The sequence below is a fragment of the Aquila chrysaetos genome, chromosome 8 (genome assembly GCF_900496995.4).
Source record: "Aquila chrysaetos chrysaetos chromosome 8, bAquChr1.4, whole genome shotgun sequence".
Classification (NCBI taxonomy): Eukaryota; Metazoa; Chordata; class Aves; order Accipitriformes; family Accipitridae; genus Aquila; species Aquila chrysaetos.
Window position 1 is genome coordinate 26,279,970 of NC_044011.1, and position 20,292 is coordinate 26,300,261.

The 20,292-nt window shown below is 38.1% G+C and overlaps 1 protein-coding gene across 6 annotated transcripts; it reads right to left on the minus strand.

Annotated features, from left to right (window-relative positions):
* Positions 1-3,700: 3,700 nt before the first annotated feature.
* Positions 3,701-20,278, minus strand: TRMT6 (tRNA methyltransferase 6). 6 transcript variants are annotated; one of them, XM_030023536.2, is made up of 12 exons: positions 20,108-20,265; positions 19,378-19,545; positions 17,814-17,941; positions 17,288-17,397; positions 14,299-14,390; positions 14,127-14,210; positions 12,008-12,132; positions 10,392-10,756; positions 10,067-10,152; positions 6,762-6,864; positions 6,591-6,677; positions 3,701-5,187 (listed from the first exon to the last, which is right to left on the minus strand). In XM_030023536.2, exons 6-12 carry the CDS (start codon positions 14,156-14,158, stop codon positions 5,014-5,016), a joined length of 972 nt encoding a protein of 323 aa, XP_029879396.1. In that variant the 5' UTR covers positions 14,159-14,210; positions 14,299-14,390; positions 17,288-17,397; positions 17,814-17,941; positions 19,378-19,545; positions 20,108-20,265; the 3' UTR covers positions 3,701-5,013. The 6 variants fall into 6 exon arrangements, with proteins under 6 accessions (XP_029879396.1, XP_029879394.1, XP_029879397.1 ...); XM_030023534.2 differs by lacking the exon at positions 19,378-19,545 and having other exon boundaries at positions 20,108-20,278; XM_030023537.2 differs by lacking the exon at positions 17,288-17,397.
* Positions 20,279-20,292: the final 14 nt, after the last annotated feature.

Below are 20,292 nucleotides of genomic sequence, written 5' to 3' on the forward strand. Positions count from 1 at the left end.
ACAAGGAGCCTATCTGTGCCTTTTATGTGCCAGTTAGCAAGAGCACAAGAGGTAAGAAGGAATGCCAATTAATGTGCTCCGGTAACTCGTAAATGGCCTGCGAATTATTTAGTTCCGGAAATTAGTCATTAAAGAAGCAAAGAGGTTGCAACACCAAATGGATGCTTGTTAATTTGGAAAGCACGTGGTGCTTCAGAATCAATGCGTTATGTAGTGGATTGGTTTTGCCACTTACTCAGACTAAGTAGTCGCATTAATTTAACCACCTACCAAACATGCTTGGCTAACATGTTCTTTCTGCCTACTGCAGGCAAGCAGGTCCTGGTGAGAAGTGTTGCAGAGCCCGTGTGCTGCATTGGAGCAGGGCTGATCTTGCGCAAGGCGAGTTTCTGGGCAGCCAGCGAGGTGGGGGCAGGATGGGCTCTGTGTACTAAATGGTACGATGCCTTACATGAGCAAGTGGTGTGTGGAAGGAGCCATTTGGTAATCTTATGACACTATGAAGCAGTAAAAGAAATGATCCCATAATCAGTTTCAATTACTCTAAATATCTGGGGTTCAATTTAATTAAACTTACCCAAATGTGTTTTTAAAAGACTTTCTGCTGTGACAGTATCTTCAGTTACTTGTATAACACCACACACAGGAGAGAAGTGCTATACAGAGAATTCAGCTGAGTCACATTATTAGTAAATGTGCAGTATCTATCATCTCAGCTTAACCCATTTAATCCACCTGCTCATTAAAAGACAAACATACTCTCCAATTAACTGTAAGGCAATATGAACTGAAAATATTCAGTGTGCTACTGATCCTTGAACTGTGTGAGCATGTCTATGCCTAGGGATTTTGGTAAGACCACTCAAACGTTTCATCTTGTTTGGTTAAGGTACATGAAGATTGAATCTTGGCTCAAAGAAGTTGACAGAATTTTGACTTCAGTAGGACCATGGTTTCACCAGACTTCCAGCAACAGTAAGGAAAGTTAGAAAGCATCCCAGCTGCAGAAATACTTTGCTGTCTTCAAATTCCGAGACTCTCCCTTTTAAAATCTAGAATACCCTACAATAAGTATTGCAGCATGGTACTTTTTCCCCCCCAGCTGGTATGAGAGAAAGCATGTCTGTGAGTACATAAATAGCTAAAAGCAAATAGCTTTAATTGTAGCACAGAAAACCTAAATTGTTCAAGTATGCAACTTTAGTAATTTTTTTTAAAAGCTAAGGTTATGCAAATACGCATTCATGAATCAGCAATGTTTTGCTTAGAAACATGTCCCTTGAAAGACTTTAAAATCAAGTATCATTCAATAGCTTTCAAGAGCGTTGTGACAGCCCTTTTATTTGTCATCTTTGTTCTGCTTGTGTTGTTCTGCGGGGCTGATGACACAAGCACCGAGAGCCCAGTAGCTATTTTGACTGCTCCTTGCCCTTGACTGTTCTATTTTTATCTACACGTTTGCATTGTCTGTTCAAGCTTTTTTTTAAAACAGCCCTCCAATACAATTTACACTAATTTGCATTATTTAAAGGCAAATTGCGTGCTTTTGGCATCGAAGTTAGGTGGTACAATTTAAAACAAGTATTGGTGTATTAAGATGCATAACCTTGTTCCAGGAAATCAAAGGAAGCAGAAATGGTGGTTTTGGCTTCTGAAAAAGCGTTGTCCCGCTTCTGGCTCATGCACCCCTGGATAATGGTAAATTTGATATGTAGTTTTAGTAAAACACAGGAATGGAAAGCTTGGTAACTACTAGAAATATTGCTGTTTTCAGCAAATTTGCATAGTGAAGGCAGTTTTATGTTCTGCTTTGTGACTAAAGAGGAATAAAACCAGGTACCAAGTGACTTCTAAGCACGGCGATACCTTTGCCTGACCAGGCCCAGACCTGCCAAAGACCCGCAGCGCATTACAGAAGCAGAGGCTTGAGCGTTTCAGTTGGCTGGTGAGATTGGGTGCTGCCAACTGCTGGAGGAAGGCTGAAGTTCCTCTGAGGTGTAAATAGCACTTGGATCTCCTTCATCACCCTCACTGGGCAGATTTCAAGCTTGGAGTACTTCAGGAGACACAAATGTGGCCAGACATAGACAATGCACTCATTTCCAGACTGCAAAGTAACAACTGCTCTTTTCTGACAGCAGGTGCCCATTTGAAGCTGTAGGCAAGTTTTTGAAAAAGTGCCAACAAATTTTTTTTCAACAATCATTTGAAGGCAGCCACTGTTCAGCTAAGGTGACTGTAACCACAGCTGAGACAGACAGGTTTGATGAGCACTTGCGCTGTAAGGTAACGTGCCATCCCAGCGATAGCCCTTCATACAGCAAATATGCCTGTATGGGCTTTTCAGGCTGCCAACCCAAAGCCAGGTCTCTGCTCTTTCACAAGGGTGGCTTCTGCCACTACCCTTCCCTGTTCCTTATCTACACGTCATTGACCAAAATTAGGTTATACCAATTTGTTATGTTCTATAGTTCTGAAGATCAAAGTCCCTGGACAGCCTGCCTTGAGGCGCTAGTGATGGTCAGGTTCCTGAGCTATGCTTTATGGAGACTAAATACAGGTATGCAAGTATTGCCTTCCTTTTGCTCCACCACCTTGTCCTTTCTCTTAGAGATGCTTTTCATTATGTCATTTATTTTCTACTTATGTTAAGATCTTGCAGGATGCACTCTCTTTCTTCTCATTTGTTCTGTATTTTCCCTAATTTGTTACTTGTAAAAATATAAAGGCTCCCTAGAGTTTCAAACAATCATAACTTGGATTTCTACAATGCTTCTCTCTTTAGTTACATTTATTCATGTGTTTCAATTAAAATAGGAACAATGTTACATCAAGATGCACATACAGAATATGTTCCATCAGCTTGAAATGTCAATACTTTTAAATATTTTACATTAATTATTTCTTGGTTTCTTACTATCCTTCATTGGTACAAGCATTATGGCACATTTAAAAACTGGGGGACAGGATTCAGTACTGAGAGTGCTGGTGAAATGAAGCCAGTTTGGCTTTGATCTGAAGTAATCTTTCAGGTGTTCCAATATTGTTTATTTCTCAAAACTGATCTTTTTATTATACAAATAGAAGAGATTTTTTTTTCTCATGTTATTATTTTTAGCACATTATATATGATAAGAAGTCAGATTTAAAACATATGTTGGTTGCTTAACCTAACTTTTACTGCGTAAGTTTTTATACCTTTGTAGTGCTATAAATATGACAGCCGTGTACCTACCAGCTCAATGGAAGTGGCAGAGCAGTGCCTATGCCTGCTTGACAGGTAAGAAAACTGAGGCAAAGATAATTTTTCGGTATTAATCTCCTGGCTTACACTGACTTCATCACTTTCTTGCCTTTCCGTAGCTTCCAGGCTCTCATCCATTGCTCTAAGCTAGGTTGTCTCAGAATTTCATCACATACTGGGTGTTAGCTGCTGTCAAAGTCCCAGTTTACCTTTAGTATGCATGTGTGGAGATATGTAGTAAAGCAAGACTTATCTTCACACACACACACACACTTTTCCCCATTAGTTCTTGAAAGAAGTTGAGAAATCCAGAATTTAAAAAAAAACTTAGTAAAAACCACACATCACCTTTCTATTCCCTACATGTGATCTGCAACACTTACGCTGTACAGAAAGGTGAGAGGTGCAAAGCATGCTTTTCAGATCCGTATGGTTGGTGGAATACAGAGGAGACGGTGAAACCTACAATCTCTCCATTTATGTGTTCTTCATGTAAGTAAGAGAAGAAAAGCTTTCCATAAAAATAGACAAAAAAAATAAAAATGGGAAGTTTACAAAAAACAGAACAGAGGCAGACAAACACCTGAAGATACACTGTACCTGTTCACGTAAGAGAAATCTTTAACTGCTTCTTTACACAAATTACAGCCCCTGTTTTATGTTGTTTTGAGCTAATGGTGTCCTAGAAGAGCATTACTTTTATCAATGTACAGAATTTTACAACTTTATGAAGTCTGATTACTTGATCCCAAAGCTCCAGCTTCCCCCTGACGAGTAAGTTCAGGAATGGAAGCCAAGTCCTGCTGGCTCTACCAGCTCCCATACGGGCCTAAAGCTCCCCACTGGGGGTTCAGTGGGGTGCAGCCAGCGAGGGTATTCTCCTCCTAAAGCCTCTGCTAGACCCTTTTATTTCCAAAAAGAGGAGAAAAGTAAGAAAAAGAAAATAAATCTCATTAGGAAAAACATCCTGCAGTTTAATTGAAATGGCAAATGCAAAGTTAAAAAAATTAATAAAAAAGCTACACATCATTAAAGATAAAACAGTAGAATAAATATATATACATATAGCAGTTTTCAAAATAGTCATATCTTAAAATAAAAACATACAACAACTCCCAGGAAAATGACAGGCAATACTAATGAAGACATTCTGTTTAAATATTTGGTATTTTAATTTATGAACATGCACTTTCTCTTCTGTATTTATTTCAGGAAAACATGAGGTCATGCTGTAAAGTTCTGGTCTTAATCTCTTTTTATTGTTCCTTTGGAAAGAAAAGTGTATGACTTTTGCTGTTCGTTCTAGTTCCTTAAACTACTGAACGCAGCCAGGTTCTGTGTCCAAAGGGGGAGCAGATCACTACGCAGAATGTTTTACCCTGATGCTGTTGTGGGAAAATGGGGAGCTAAGTTAGATGTGTTGATTCGGACTCAACCTTTTAAAAAACTACTTCATCATATCCACTTTTGGCAACAAACAAAACAGAATGCCTTCACTGATGTTCTATCTTCTCTTGATCTTCTCTTCTTTTTGAAGTTACTGTGTTTTCAGTGTGACATTTGCTTCCAAGGGACACCTGCTTCTCATTCTGATCGTGTAAACTGATAAAGAGCAAGACAATCCTCCCTACCACACAGTTCTGATGCTTTTTGCTGACAGATGTATGACAGGTACAATTTCTGTACCGTCAAGAGCACAGAAAGTATATTTGTTATTTTACTAACAGTAAGACTCCTGAGATCTAAAAAACAAATCAATACTTCAAATATTAACAATGAAGGTCTTGAACTTTGCATCTTTTAGATGATGGCTCTTCCATCTTCAGTGCTTCTAAACTACTAGAATCCGATTTGCCCTTATCCAAGACAACAGTGGTACCAGACAGAAGGTACCCTCCACCTCCGCTCATTGTCAGTTTTGGATGGCTTCGATCTGGTAAGACCTTTAAAAAAAAACAACAAACCCAAACAAACAAAAAAAACCAACCAACAAGCATCTGTAAAAACTCACTCTATATGTGCACATCAAATTGTGTAATTTAAGCTTACAGTGTAAGATGTAATTTTTTTTTTCCAGCCACCACAACAAACAGCCGTTTGGAAAGTGTATTTATCTTCAAAGGGCAAAGTATCTGCATACCAGAAACCAGTTACAGAAACATGTAAGAATACAGGCTGCTGCCTTACTGATTACTTCTTTGTGGCATTTCCAGCAAAGTTATAAAGTCAAGGTCTGTGATACATTGAAGTCTCATTAATGTGTTCAGAACTGGTGCACTTTGCAAGAAACCACAGCTGGTCTTAACACAACAGCATTAAGTAATGCAGTAATTTCCAGTTCTGTCAGTATAATCTTTATATAGCTACCCCCTTAAGGTAAGACACAGCAACGGACCATCACTTTGAGCTACATTACTCGTTTCTGTAAATGCTTTCTCTTTGCTTATGCTTCCTCCTTGCTTTGACTGCTGTCCCAGGTCTAAGCTGATTTATGTGTATTGTTCCTAACTGCACCCAGGCACAGTAACTGTTGCCAAGCCTGACTTGGGTGAACATCTTCATCTATGAATCTCCTGATCATTCCCAATTTGGTTGCCTGATCAATAGTCAGCAATTGTGGCCACCCTTGAATTAAGTCATCCCCTAGACAGTAATTTCTTATGGACTCCAGAAGCTATGGGCAAGGAGAAAATCAGTAAAATGCAAGAACCTCTTCAGAGGTGGTAAGCTGCTTAGAGATCAGACATGCTTCTGCTCCATAGTTGAGAGGGTACTCCACATTTGCAAACACCTTGTTCCAACAAAGGTAGTCCAACTGACATTTTCCACTGTGGAGACATTCTCCCCTCTCACCTTGTGTTCATTGTTCAGTTCCCAGACTGGAAGCTTCTTGTTACTTTAGTTCCAGGAAACGTGTTATTTGAAGACACTGACTTTTGTAAGTCACCACCATTCTTAACGTTACAAATTTTTTTTTTCAGCCATCAAACCAACTGGAAATTAATAAACACGTGCAGTATTTTGCTACACCTCTCTTATATGACATTAGATTGTCCCTTGCTTTAGGCTAGCCACTAAAGCAGCACAACTATTACATCTGTCAGTGTGCTACAAGTATTTCAGCAAAATGTTTAAATGAAATGCTCTGTAAGAAGAAAATAAAGTATTTCCATTTGAAATTGTTGCAAGGAAGCATTAAATCTCTTCAGAATATTTTCCCACTGCTCTCAGGTAAAACACATGCATGAGCTTATACATTGTTTTGGTCAGTCCAAAAACCGTATTTTCGGAGAGTGTTTTGCTCCCCAGTATTGCAGTTTTGACAGCCACTTACTGGAATCCTTACCTGGTAGTTTCGTAGCCAGGTTTCAGACAGCTTTAGGTTAATAACACCGCCTCTTTCCCTCAGCTTTGTGTAACATTCTAATAATGGCTTAAAAAAAACCAAACAGTAGGTTATACAGCAGAAGAGTCTCAAACTTGAACGGTAACAGCTAAAGTAACGTACTTGATTTACCTCTTTATACTGGCAGTAGACAACAAAAGGCCTTGAAGGAGCAACAAATTCCAATAAAGAAAGTAACAAAGGAGTGGGATGAAACTTGCTGGCCACAATTAAGCTGCAGAAGAAATTTCACGCGCATTAGTTTTCTGCTTCTAAAACCTATTCAAGTGACATTTTCTCCTACTTAGCACAGCGATCAATTATAGCTTAAATGTTGCTAATCAGCATGTTTTCATGGCTCTAACAACTCCCCAAATATAAAAACAAATCATGATTTCCTACTTGCATAATTAAGAGGATAAAACACTTGCTCCCTACAGTGCAGTATATTAAACGCATTGCAGAAGCTGTGTTGAGCTCTACAATAATTCTTACAACCCAAGAATTTGCATGCTGCTTTCTCTACCCTAAGACCATTGTCCAAATACAATTTAAATTTTGTGACTGCTAATTGTTGCTTAGAATGTAACCTCAGTTGTGATTCTTTAGACTGGGTAATCTTCATTAAATACAGTTTTATATAAAAAAGTTATTACTTAAAAAGAAAATAATCCCTTAACGGGCATGACTGAAAACCTTTTAAAAAGAAATTATGTCCTTGCCAACTTAAAGGCATCGTATTTTCTTCTTCATCCTCATTTTAATATCAGATTATAACTCGTATTTACAGATGCTTAAGATTCTCCACAGGTATCTAGAGTTTTTACCAAACCCCCCCCCCCCCCCACTCCTAAACTATACTGCAAGAAATGGTTAAGATTCAGTGAGTTAATAAATTGTACTTGTGCAGAAAGAATGGGCTAATTAAACTAATTCTCTAGTATACGGTTACTATATGAAAAGACCCATCAATTGATTAACATTTGTTCTCCAGCAGAATGTACATCACTGGAGATACCATCAAACTTGCCTAACAAAAGGGAGGTAAAAACTGAGGTTCAATTTCCTAAACACAATGGATATAAAGAGGCGAGACAATTTTACAGTTGCTTCTGTTTCAGTTTTCTGCTGGCCATGGCCTTGCAGGCTACAGATTTAACCCTAATTCCAAACCTCAAAAAAATTGTGTTCCAGTAATTAACCAAGTGGACTGTAAAGAAAAAAGACTCCAGACTGTGCCTTGGAAGGCTTGGAGTGCTGCGCTGACACTGCCAGGAGCTCTGCCAGACAATAGGAAGGTAAGTGAGGGATGAGAGAGACTCTGAAAAATCAAATTCTGTTCTCTCATATGGCAGCACATACTGCTGTCAGCAGGTAGTCTGGCCAGTCATGAAATTAATGTAATGGGTGAGAGGGGAGAAGGAGGAGGTAGGGGAAGGGCAGGGAAGGGTAGAGAGAGGGGTTGTGGTCTAATTCTGAACACGTGGAGTGTCTATAAACCAGTTTCTGCTTTCACTGTATCAGAAAAACTTAATAGTCTATCTTCAAAAAAGTCTTCCTTAGAAGAATACCAAATCCCTAATGAATTGTCTTCCTTTTCTCCCCCTCAAAGACCTATGACAGGCTTCAACTCTCATGAATGGAATTAACAAATAGATCTAGTACAAGCAATGTTTTACCACATAACAGCACAGAAGACATAAACGTTGTACAATTCAGGACCTCAAGAAGTAATTCTCCTAAAGTTGATGCCCAACTTTACCTAACAACCAGTTTTTTACTCTGACAGTTAAGTCCTAATCTTTCTCCCCACCTCCAATGTTAACCAGCTTTTACCTATCCTTCTGCTGTTTCTCTCTTGCAAAACAAAACAAAATAAAATCCTAACTTCCCTGCCTACTTCTACTCACGTGCCAAGTCATTAGCTCGAAGCATTTCTTTATTCCATGCCAATTTTTCCTGGCTTAGCAGTGTATGTACCCTGTGGTTCTTGATCTAAACAAATGGCGGGCTATAAAAGGCAGATGACTAAACAAAGGTGATCTTGATTGAGCCATCTGGGACAGTGCCTTCAGGCAACCATAAACTTCTCTTCCCCCCTATCATGCTGAAGGCTTCCTAGAGCAAGAAATCGCTCATCCCTTCAAGCATATAATTTGTTACAGCTTTCATGCATTACAAAGGACAAAAGAAATATGCAAGTGATTGACAACAAATGAACAAGAGACAAATATTAAATAGGCTTCCTTGAACTCAATCAACAACCGAGTATACTATTTTACATTACAGGAAGAATCAAGTGAAGTCAAACATTAATTTTGGCTTTGCCAGACTATGCACAGACATCAATTATAATGATGGGTGCAGGGGACAGCAGTAAAACCAGCACAAAACACTACCACTGTTGAGGCAGCTTAATGGTCATCCACAGGCATCACCAGTGGTGCTGCTGCTGCCAAACAGATGTGCAGTACTTTTACAAACCTCCTTTAACATTTTATTGCTTCAGAGAACACTGAATGACCTGCCTCTGCATCTTTACAGAAAATGCTAATTCTGTGACTTGAATATGCTAGATGAGATATACTAAAATATGAATGAGCATGAGTTAAAACATTTCATAATAATAAAACCAAAAATTACACAAGCATTTAAACATAACCAATAAATGTGTATTAAAATTTATCTGAGCAGAATGGCTTTATTCCCAGTGAGCCAATATTCTTAGGAGGAAAAAATTAATATGAATGTTATTAAATGAATTAAATCAATGTTAGTTGATTAACTCAAATCACTCCAGCATTTGCTAAGAACATCATGAAAAAGTCACAACCACCAAATGCTCTTGCACTATTGTGGGGCTGAATTTCTAGGAATATGTTTATCGTATTTGTTTTAAACTTCTGATATTAAATCTTAATGTGAAATTGTTCCTTGAGAACAATCAATCCTGGCTAAAGCAGGTAAAATTAAGTTATGTGTTTTTCCTGTGTAAAAAAGAAATGAGTTTCTAAAAACCAACCAACCAACCAAAGCCCCAAAACAACAAACTTAGTTTCAATTTAATAAACTTAAAACCTGAGGTTCTGCTTTGCCAGTTAGAATCTTTTGATTTTTATCGTCAGTCATTTAAATTCTGCCTGGATTCTGTTTCTCTTTGGATAGAATAGATTTTTTTTTTTTTTTTTTTTTTACTCACAGCTAGTCAGGAAACTATGACTTTTACATCATGACATTTCAAACCATTTAAATAACAGAAAAAAGCTCAACCAGAACCAAACAAGACCCCCCACACACCTGGGTTGACTGCTTGCTTGTAAATATTAAGAAAAAAAATATGGTATTTTTCAAACAAAGCTTTTATTTGTTTCAAAGAAAATTATTTTCCGTAGATGTGTTTTCAAGCAGAAGACCTTTCTGATTACAAACTCACTCACCCATCAGCATTCTTCTCTCTCAACAAAGCAGCAGTTTCTATTAGCTTTTTCCTTCTCTCCCATTGTTTTCTTTGCTTTTCCCGAACCTTTGAACAACAAAACAAATAGTTTGCACTTTAACTGGTAATTATATATTAGATCACTATTGCATGGACTGAATTTTCATTTTTTGCATCTTAGGTGGCTTAATGAAAGACAAAAGACAACTTCCAGAGTTCCATTTTAACACCTGAATAAGCTGTATTTCAGCATGTCTGATTCAGACGGCAGAGTTTTAAGTATATAGATGTTGTAAAATTTGAATAGCCACAACAAATATTCTTACATTTTCTTTATTTTCTTTTTCTTTGTTCTCTTTAAATTCTACATCTTCAGCATTAATGTCCATTGTTTCTTGTTCTTCTGTTTGGCTGATCTCCATAGCTGCTTCAGCAGCAGATTCCTCTTCTGCTTCCTGTAGGGAAGTCTGCTTCTCATCAGTCAATCCATTGCTTTCTTCCTCCAGTAGCGCATTATCTTCAGGTTCTGAAGGCAGAGTCTCTGTAGAAAATGTCCCAGAGAGGAGACTATCCACTTTGCTGAGAGGAAATTCATGAAGATTATCAAAAAAAAGTTTTGGAAATCCAAAACAACTGGTAGCAGCTCTAACAGGTCCTCCTCCTGGATACATCTGAATAATGGATCCATAGCCTATGAGAGCAAAAGAATCAAAAACACACTGGAAAGCTAGAATTTCTTAAATAGAATATTTAAGCAAAAATGCTTAAATGAAGCATTCATTTAAGAATACGTAAGTAAATTGCCTGCTCTTAATCTAACCTTCATCAAATTTAACAGGCTGCTAAAGTATGCCTCAAGGTAGAAAATCTTTATTGGAAGGACAACAGTTACTGCAACTCAAAAGGACAAGGTAACTCAAAGATTATGCATGTATTAAACATGTATTTAGGATTAGCACAGAACATCTAGGCAGTGGCAAATTGTTAGAAAAGCTAATTTAATTAAGATTTAAAAGACAAATTTTCTACAGTATTTGTTACTTATAACCACGGAGTGGGTTTGATTAAAAAAAAAAAAAAAAAAGCTAATTTAAACAGCATTAATAGGTAAAAAATTTCTTCAACACAGACTCTAAAGGAAGAGATGTCAGATGTTTAAACATACTAAAAAGAACTTTTCAATAGTTATATTGAAATTGCATCTTACTTAATTTGCTTCAGAAAGTATCCCTATGGCCAAAAGTTGCTGAAACAAAACCAATTTATAGTACAGCTGCCTGTGTGCTTCTCAGTCAACAGACAACACATCTGGGTGCACAACATTACATCACATTTCCTACCTTTCTGGGCTTCTGGAATATAATTGTCACCTCTGTCTAGTGTCTTTGAATGATTTATGATTAAACTAATTAACTGAGTTTGAGAAATAAAAAAACAGGTCAAACTTCTCCTAGAATATGTTCAAGAAAATGTCACATACTACTTTTAAACTACACGTTTTGCAGACATTAAATCCCTGGCGCAGTGAACAAGAGGAATAACAACATTTTCAGTGCTGCGGGCTGTCTGAATTCCAGTGTTACTATTCCTGTTTTCTGCCATTCACTTTCCCGGACTTCCCAGAAGCCTGGGAAGAATCTGCATACAAGCTGCTTACAGCCTTTTCTGAACACAATGTCATTATGCTGAGACAGAAACTAAATGTACAGTGATATCAACTTTAATCTTTTTTTTTTTAAATAGTGAAAAATAAATCCAACTGAAATATGCAAAATACAACTTTCTCCAATGGAAAAACAAGTATCTCTTTGAATACTGGAGACAGTAAAAGTAGATTTTAAAAACTGAGGAAAGTATTTTGAGTACTGCCTTTTGATGCGTATTTCTTAAGTTTCAAGTAAGGCCTCAGTCTGTACATTACCAAAGCTACCGTGTTACTTACCTCCCATTCGCTCCATCACCGCACCCAGCACAAGGCCTGCACATGTTTCCATTACAATCATCTTGTTGCCAGCACGGATGTTTCCTAAAGTCAACATCTGAGCTAGGGTGTCATATCGCAAGTGGCTAGAAGACAAAGGGTTTTAAGAAATATCGAGTTAGTTTTCTTAGAGTTAGAAATACTACGTATCAGCTCAGGAGCCTGTCAAAAAAAGTTGGATTACAGGTAGGTTTTCAGGAACAACATAGTGGTCTTCAGAGTCACCATGCAGAGCAGAAACTTACAATTAACCATCTGGTAATAAAGAAGGACTAGAACCAGAGCCAACAAGAAATTAGCAGGGAATAGCAAAAGTAGGATATGAAGTAGGGTGTACATACTTAAGTGGACATCACATGCCATGTCAGTCAGACAAAATATTTTTAAACTTTTCTTTTTTTTTGTTTTCTCTGACATGTCAGTTTGGTAAAGAACAAATTGTATTTGAATGCATTTCCTAATCCAGTAATGTATTCTTTGTGATTTTCATCTGTTTGGCAGTAGCACACACCACCTGCAATCCAGGATCAAAACCTAACTACTGACGATAGCACATGCACTGAAGAGACTGGTGATGGCCAAGGAAATCACAACTGATCTTAATAGATAAATAAAGCCAAGTGAAGGAGATGGAGGAAGGAGAAGGAAAAAGGTTTGAGAAGCCTTAAATAACATAAATTTCAGGTTTTCAAGCTCAGCTTCTTAGATCTACTATTGCTACTTTAAAAATAACAAATCAGTCCATCTTAAACAATGTCTGTAACAATGTATCATTTAATTTAGGTAAGAGAAAATCAACTGCAGCTAGATCTCTGCTGTCATTGCCCCCCCACTCCCACCCCTGAATGTTAACTCCATGTTTTTAAACTCTCGAGACTTCTGATTGAAGAAGATTTTGAATCCCTAACACATTAAAGACAAAAACCCCTGCTTCTGGTAGGTGGCTTGTTATTTTGATTACTGAGCCAGAAAAGAGAGGATATGCCACTGACCAAAACCGGGTAAGAGATACCTCTGAAAATGCAAAGAGCCTCTGCCTACATAGGTAATTAGCAAGATGGTGGTGGTAGGGAAATTTGGTAAAAGTTGATGCTGCATGCAAAACAGTTTTCCTCTTTGCTGCAATAGCATATTGATTCGTTTTCTATATCATATTATTTTTCATGAATTTGCAATCTTTCCATTAACAGGAAAAAAAGAAGAAATGTGAGTATTGTATTGTGACGGTGTGCTCCCTGTCCCCCCCAAACCTGACCTGTATATCCCATAACCCTGCTCGAGTGATAATCACCAGTGGGGGTCGTAACGGATGCGTCCGGTCATGTGGATTCGGGGGGGACAGATAACAACACGATAGCCAAGGGCTAATTCGAGCAATGCACCCACCTAACCACTGTGCTGGTCAATGTCCGACTCAAGCCAAATCTGGAAGAAACTAACATCTGTAGTCAGTATGTAAATTATCTTACTCCATAAACAGCAGGCAGCCCAGGGCCCACTGAGCTCTCCTACATGGCAGCAGACTGAATGCCAGGATCTCCCCCTGAGTAGGGACACCTCTCAAGGTTACTCCTCGAGGCTGAGGGAGTCCTTGCCGCAACGGATTCTTGATAAGTGATTAAAAGCATGCTAAACTTTGAAATCTTAGCTAAGTGATGTAAAGGATTGATTGCACGTATATAATCCTTTAGATATAAACTGTTGACCAAGTCTGGGACTAGGAGTGGATCCAGCCGCACCTAGACTCCTCTCTGAGGAGTTTAGAACGCAAGGGGGTCCGCTCTGAACCTTGTGACTCGACAGGAGGGTCTCCCTGACAGTTTTGCCTGACCCTGTCCTCTATGCAGTAAATAATCAAGTGTACCTTGCTATAGAATCTTAGTAAAGCCATCAGTGGTTTAACATCAAACCTTGTTAAATCGCTATTTTATATCAATAAACATATTGCTACTTCTCCCTTACAAGCGAAGTGTGTCACTCCATCTGCAACATATATACTCTGGTATAATACAGGTATTTTGAAAAATATTAAAATATCTTTCTGTTACAATTTGAAAAAAGAAACAAAACGAAAACTTACTTAATTTTTCCAGGTTCCCTTGCATAATACATTGTTGAAAGAATGCGAGTGGATGGTTTCACAATTGTAATAACTGCCTCATATCTGTAAGAAACACATAGTAATAGTCTTATTTCAAGCTCAACAAATTAGAGAACTACTAAGTATTTTCCACATTTTAAAATTCACTTACTTTTTTTTCTTCTTCTTTATGTATTTATCTTGAGCAAATTCTGTTTTGTCTCTGAATGTTGTACTGTTCTCTATTAACTGTTGAACTATTTCCTTGGAAGAGACAGTTTATTTTTATTATAGCTGGTACTTATTTCTCATTCATTTCATATATAGTATTTTTTTAAAAAACACTGAAAATATTTTCTTCCAGTAAAGGCATGTATACCATTAACTTCTATTGACATTAATGGCAAAGTAAATTTCTATTAATCAACATGACAAGCGAGGCACTACCCTGACTATGTGCAGGAATTTAATCATATACTTCTGTCTCTAGGTGTCCTTTTTAACTACATAATGCCAGCATAAAAATGATAAACTGAAAATGGTTATCCTGGAAATGGGGTATTTTGTGGGGAAGGAGTCTAGTAGGTGCCAGAACTAACCCATGAGAGAGGGCAGACCTGTATGGCCAGAAATGAAGAAAAAGCAGGATTATTCCTTTCAGCATCAGCAAGTTGTTATTTCAGCCCTTACTGTGAAGCCTTAGTAGCTAAATATTCTTATCCTATGCTGAATGTGAATGACACTACCCTGCTTCCTCTAAGTGATTAGCTACTTTCAATTATTCTGTATTTACAATGAGGCAGAGTTATGTTTATTGTCAGTTACTATGGCACAACTGACATATATTCTGTCAGTGTAACATTCCCCGTAGTAACTGGATTACATGACAGTACCCCAAGTCCTGTGTGAAGCTATACAGGCAAAAATATCTTACAAAAACAAAACAAAACAAGGAACCTGATGTCATATGTAATATTTACTTTAATCCAGCTCCTGCCTTCCTCTTTGGGTCTCTTGTCTGACTTTAGCATCTCTCTCTCTGCAGGTATCTTTTTTCCATCTTGTGCTAGTTCTTCCCCTATACTCTGGATACTTATCAGACATCTCCCTTACCCACTTAATTCTGTCTGTCTCCCAAATTGTGCTAGGCTCCTGTACCAACTCCTTGCACGATGTCAAACTCCTTAGCATTTACAATTTCCTACAATACTCCTGCCGACTTCTTCCTTCTCCAGCTCCCAGGTTTTCCTAGAATTCCAGTTTTTGTTTCCTGGTCTCCTTGTTCTAATCTCCTCCCTTTGACAATCCAACTCTTCCTCATACTTTTGGGTTCCAGCTGGAGGGATCACTAAGACCTCCAACAAAAAAAAAATTTCCATTGCTCAGGGTTTGTCTCCATGCCTGCAATACAAGAACAAATGCTGCAGAGTGCTATTTTGGTTGTTGTGATCAAAGTAGTTTAATTGCTAAAATTGTAAGTTTCTATAAAACGTGTAGGAAGAGCAATAGTATAATCCAGCCACACAGGATTCTGGAGAGGGTGGTGGTGAGGAATGACAAAAGGAGTATTTTCAATGTGGACACTGCCTCTCCCATTGCACTTTAAGAATCTGCTCCAAAATACAGCAGTGCAAGTACTTCTCACTTGCTATTGCTGCTTTTCAAGCCATTATTTCTTAAAGTCCTTCAAACACTTAAAATGTGTTATTAATGGTGTGAAACAGCATATCTTTCTTTTTTTGCCTTATTCTTGGAAAAAGTTAAAGGCCGTGTCTGGGTTGTTTTGTTGGGGTTTTTTGTTCCAGTAAAATTTACAGTGGGAAAACTGGGGAATGTTTCTCTAGGGTAAGCAAAAGCCAAAAGGAAGCTGCAGAACTATGCAATGCCCTGGGAATACATGCCACTTCATGTCTTCATCCTAACACCTATCCCTCAGGACCTGGGAAGATTTGGAAAGTGATGGGAAATCAAACCCCATTAACACCAAGGTTGGTTTATTTCAAATAACAATCATCTCTAAACTGAGCCTGCGTCACAAAGACATGCCATTCACAAACACAAGTTCAGATTTTACCAGACATTTATGGAAGACTAATATTTATTGCTGCTAATATAACACAGTCTAAAATGAATATCCAGCTACAGTTCAGAAACCAGAGTTAACAAAAGTAGGCTATTTCAATAACCTAAAATAAAAAGTATGGTAGATATATGGCACAGACATGCTGAGGACACACAGAAAAGCCAGAGTGATCCTGCCACGGCTAATGAGAACGAATAGAAACCGTCAAAGCTATCAGACCGATTAGTACATTCTTCTCAAAGAGATAACACAACGAGCAGTACAACCATGGAAACAGAAGCATTCTAAACTCCTTGGACCCATCCATTATTAAGCAGGCAAAAGCAGAACAGCAAGATGCAAAGAGATGAACTTGATGTAAGCATGAGCAATTTCTTATTTTTATTAGAAATGGTAAACCAAAGATGAGAGAGAATTTTGCCTGGTAACATGTGCAGAACAGAACTGGCTGCAATGGTTTATTAACATTTAAGATGGCCTCACTTCTTTTTGACAAAGTGGAGGGTAAAAACCAATCCCTTTTCTAACAGAACAGAACTGATCTCTCAAGAATATTCCTAGCTTTTGAGGTGCAGATAAAACACAGGCATCACATGTGTTTGGTAGGTACCGCCTAGAGGCCCAGTGATAGTACATTTGTTACGTAGTGTTATTTGTTAATGTTTCGGTGTTTATCCATAATCCTTTCCTACACCTTTGATAGTTTAATTATTGCACGATTTTAATATGTCTGTAACACAGAAACAGTATTTTGAATCTTATAGACAAACAAAGCTAAAAGGTGATTATGCAAGCTGTATTTCCTTAACAGAATAGTATTCCTTTTTGTCTGTTAGGACTTCTGATGCCATAAAAATTTTACTCTCTATTGACAAAGTTGCCAACCTTACATGAAGTTTTCTCTGAAGATAGCCTTTGCATTTTTGTAAAAACAGATCTTTAGGAAAAACATGACTTGAGCAGAAGAACAAAGAAAAAGCACCAAAATCTATGCACCCATAAAAAGAATAGCCTATTTCATAAACTAAAGTATAACCATCAAGGTAGCACAGAAATGACACCAAAACCTTATTTTTACCTGTCCTTTAATACCCTTGTCCTTCAAAGCCTTTATGTCATCATGAGTCAGTTTTTGAGACTTTCCATCGTCAACTATGTTACGATTATCTGTACCTGCTTCTTTTGTTTCTAAAGGAAAAGGATATAGATTTGTAAAATCTAGCTCTAAATATCTTTAAGTTGGAGAAACATGATTTTAGTTTCACAGAAAGCAGAATTCTCAGGATTAAACCCACATGCTTCATGGCCTTGCAAATTATTGCCTAAGCAATCAATAAAACGTAATATGTAAAATATACCTTAATATATGTATTTTCACCCAAACTAAGATTCAAATTTTCTCCCATATTAAAAAGCTTATTTGTTACAGGGCTAGTGAAACAGCAGATCAAGACAAAACCATGCACTTTTATGACAGAAAGAATATAAGTAACGTTAAGTTAACAAATGATTAATAGAAAGCTTTTCCATCATCTTTGGTATTATCAAAGAAACAAATTAATTGGAACTCGTTTTTCCAAATACCGGTCAATCCTCTGTAATACCTGTGGTAGTCTCTTCCACCTCTTGCTTTGGCTGGAGGTTTCCACCACTGGTTACTTCAAATGTAGTTCCATAAATATGTCCGATGGCATTATCCAGATAGAACCATTGCTTCTCAAAAATAATTTTTCTGAAATAATAAAAAAGTTAATGATATTAAAAGCATTATTTATACTATGTCTGAAACCCACAAACTAAACTATAGCTTCATATATGCCATTTTTACCTATATCCTTGAAGAAAACCAGGACAAGCATAAAAAGTGAAATGCTAACTACTGTTAAACACAAAACCACATTAAACTGGTTAGAAAAAGAACAAAGAACTTAAATCAAGTGTACAGTAAGAAAAATATTTTTTTTTAGTTCAAAAGAATTCTAAAATCACAGATAAAACAAGGATATAGCACTTGAATTGTATAGTACCATTGTTGACAGAGAAAGTCAGAACAAGGCAAGGAATGAAAATAATCTAAAGTATCTTAAATCTGGACCGGGTCATGCAGATTAGTGCAAAAAGATGAGCATGAACCTGTATTTTGCAGAGCTCCTTTGAAATAACATTTGCCAAAAGACTATGAAGAAAACAGACAGCAGAATATCTTGTAATCTTAGAAATGTTTAATAAAAAAAAAAGGGGGGGAAGGATTTTATTATCCCTTTCATTTTGGTTGCAGTAAGGGAGGTTTGCATTCTTCCTTCTTCAGACAAAACAGGATCCACAAAGCCTTTAACTTTCAGACTGACCTACAAAGGTTTCCTTGATAACCAGAGAAATACCGATCTTGTAAAATGAAACAGGTACCAGTGTATATGCCACACTCACATCTGAATCAAAAGGTAGTAATATGAGCTCTTATTATGCTGATTATACTCATCACTAATTCTGAAGCTAAGCAAAAAGGTTGAGTTCTTTGTTATTTCCAGTTTTCTACTGACTGAAGTACGCAATTCATGCATACATTTTACATATGATATTATTTATACCCCCAAATACAATCCAGAATTTAAATAAAGCATAAGAATAAAGTTTTGTCAGAGACATTACCAAATCCTCTTAATAAAAAATTAAGGACATTATAGTTGCTCCTGTAAAGTCTATTAATCCCTGCCAACCCAGATTTTAAAATAATAAATGACTATAAAAGACTTGAAATGACTGAAAATAATTTAAATGGATAAGAAGTTATGTGCATGTGCTCAAATTTCATTCTGATGACCATTCTAAATAGAATATCCAACCACAGCTATTGTCACATATTCTTGGAGTGTCCTCACCCTCATCAGATTATAGAAAAGGAAAAATTAACATAAAAGTTATTTAATTTCCCGTGGCAATATTTACTCTTTGACTGTTTTTCTTTCTTTTGTGATAGGGGTTTTAAACAAAAACTGAAGAGGGACCTAATGCACAGATCTTGGCAGTGCTCTGCAGGCTAACAGAGTAACTACCTGATTTTGGTGCCAGATTCTACTGGTGAACATTAAGCCTGTCAATAACCAGTACTCCCAAATTCCTAGGTCTGAGCTATGCCATTTTTAAACCAGTCTCATTCAAGCATAGTACCTTTAAATCTCCATGCTACTGAATCAGATGTCTGGCCACATTACCCAATACTGACTTCTACACATTGGTCTATAAAATTGTCTGCTGCAAGGGGAAGAGCCCAGGCTGTGTCCACTGATTATAGTATTTCCTGCTGGGGTGCAGGCACTTCTTGCTATGCCAGTTGGCCTAGGAAAAAGAAATAGGAGACCTTTCGTAGCATCCTCTCCAAAGCAGTAATTATTCAGAACCCACAGCTAGCATCTTCCTACAGTCTAACACCGATGAGAACACTGAAGCCAATCCCTATTAACAAGGCAATGCCGCATCTCGCAGAAATTACATGCCACAGCGAGATGAGTATGACGAAGATATGCTTTTCAGGCTGCTGCACCTTTTCTCCTCTTCAATCGGCACCAGTTTGACAACGACAAGAAAAAAACATCTTAAATATCTTTCAAATTCTTACAAGAAACGCAGCCAGGAGATCTTCCGGGGTTTTTTTGGTCACAGGAACTGAGACGGCATTAAAATCTTTCACGCTGCCTGTCACATCGGCCTAGCGAGGCCGTTATTTCTGACTGGCACCGCACTAAAGCTGTGGGTCACATCGGCACCCTCCTTCCCTCAGGCGGGGCCGCGCGACGACCGTTGGAGTCTCCTCACGAGAGGGTGGGGAGAAGGGAAGGCGGAAACCTCGGCTGACGGAGAGATGACAAGCGAGATCGAAAGCCCCGGACCGGCCCCTCACCTCCTCCTCAGCACGGGTACCGCTTTGAAGACGTCGTCCCGCTTCAGGACGGCGCAATCACCCTCACAAATGCGCGGGCCCGGACTCCTACCGTCCTCCATCGCCGCCGCCGCTCGTGCGCTTCCCGTCGCGGGCGTGGCCAGTGCGCACGCGCCGCTCGCCCGCCAATGGCAGAGCAGGCGCGG

What these genes read in the sequence shown, in the direction of transcription:
- TRMT6 (XM_030023534.2), bottom strand. Translation starts at nt 20,208, where the DNA reads ATGGAGGACGGTAGGAGTCCGGGCCCGCGCATTTGTGAGGGTGATTGC. An exon ending in ATAAAGAAGAAGAAAAAAAA is followed by an intron (nt 14,211 to 14,298) that starts GTAAGTGAATTT and finishes TGTTTCTTACAG; the next exon opens with ATATGAGGCAGTTATTACAA. An exon ending in AGAGAGAAGAATGCTGATGG is followed by an intron (nt 6,865 to 10,066) that starts GTGAGTGAGTTT and finishes TTTCTTCTGCAG; the next exon opens with CTTAATTGTGGCCAGCAAGT.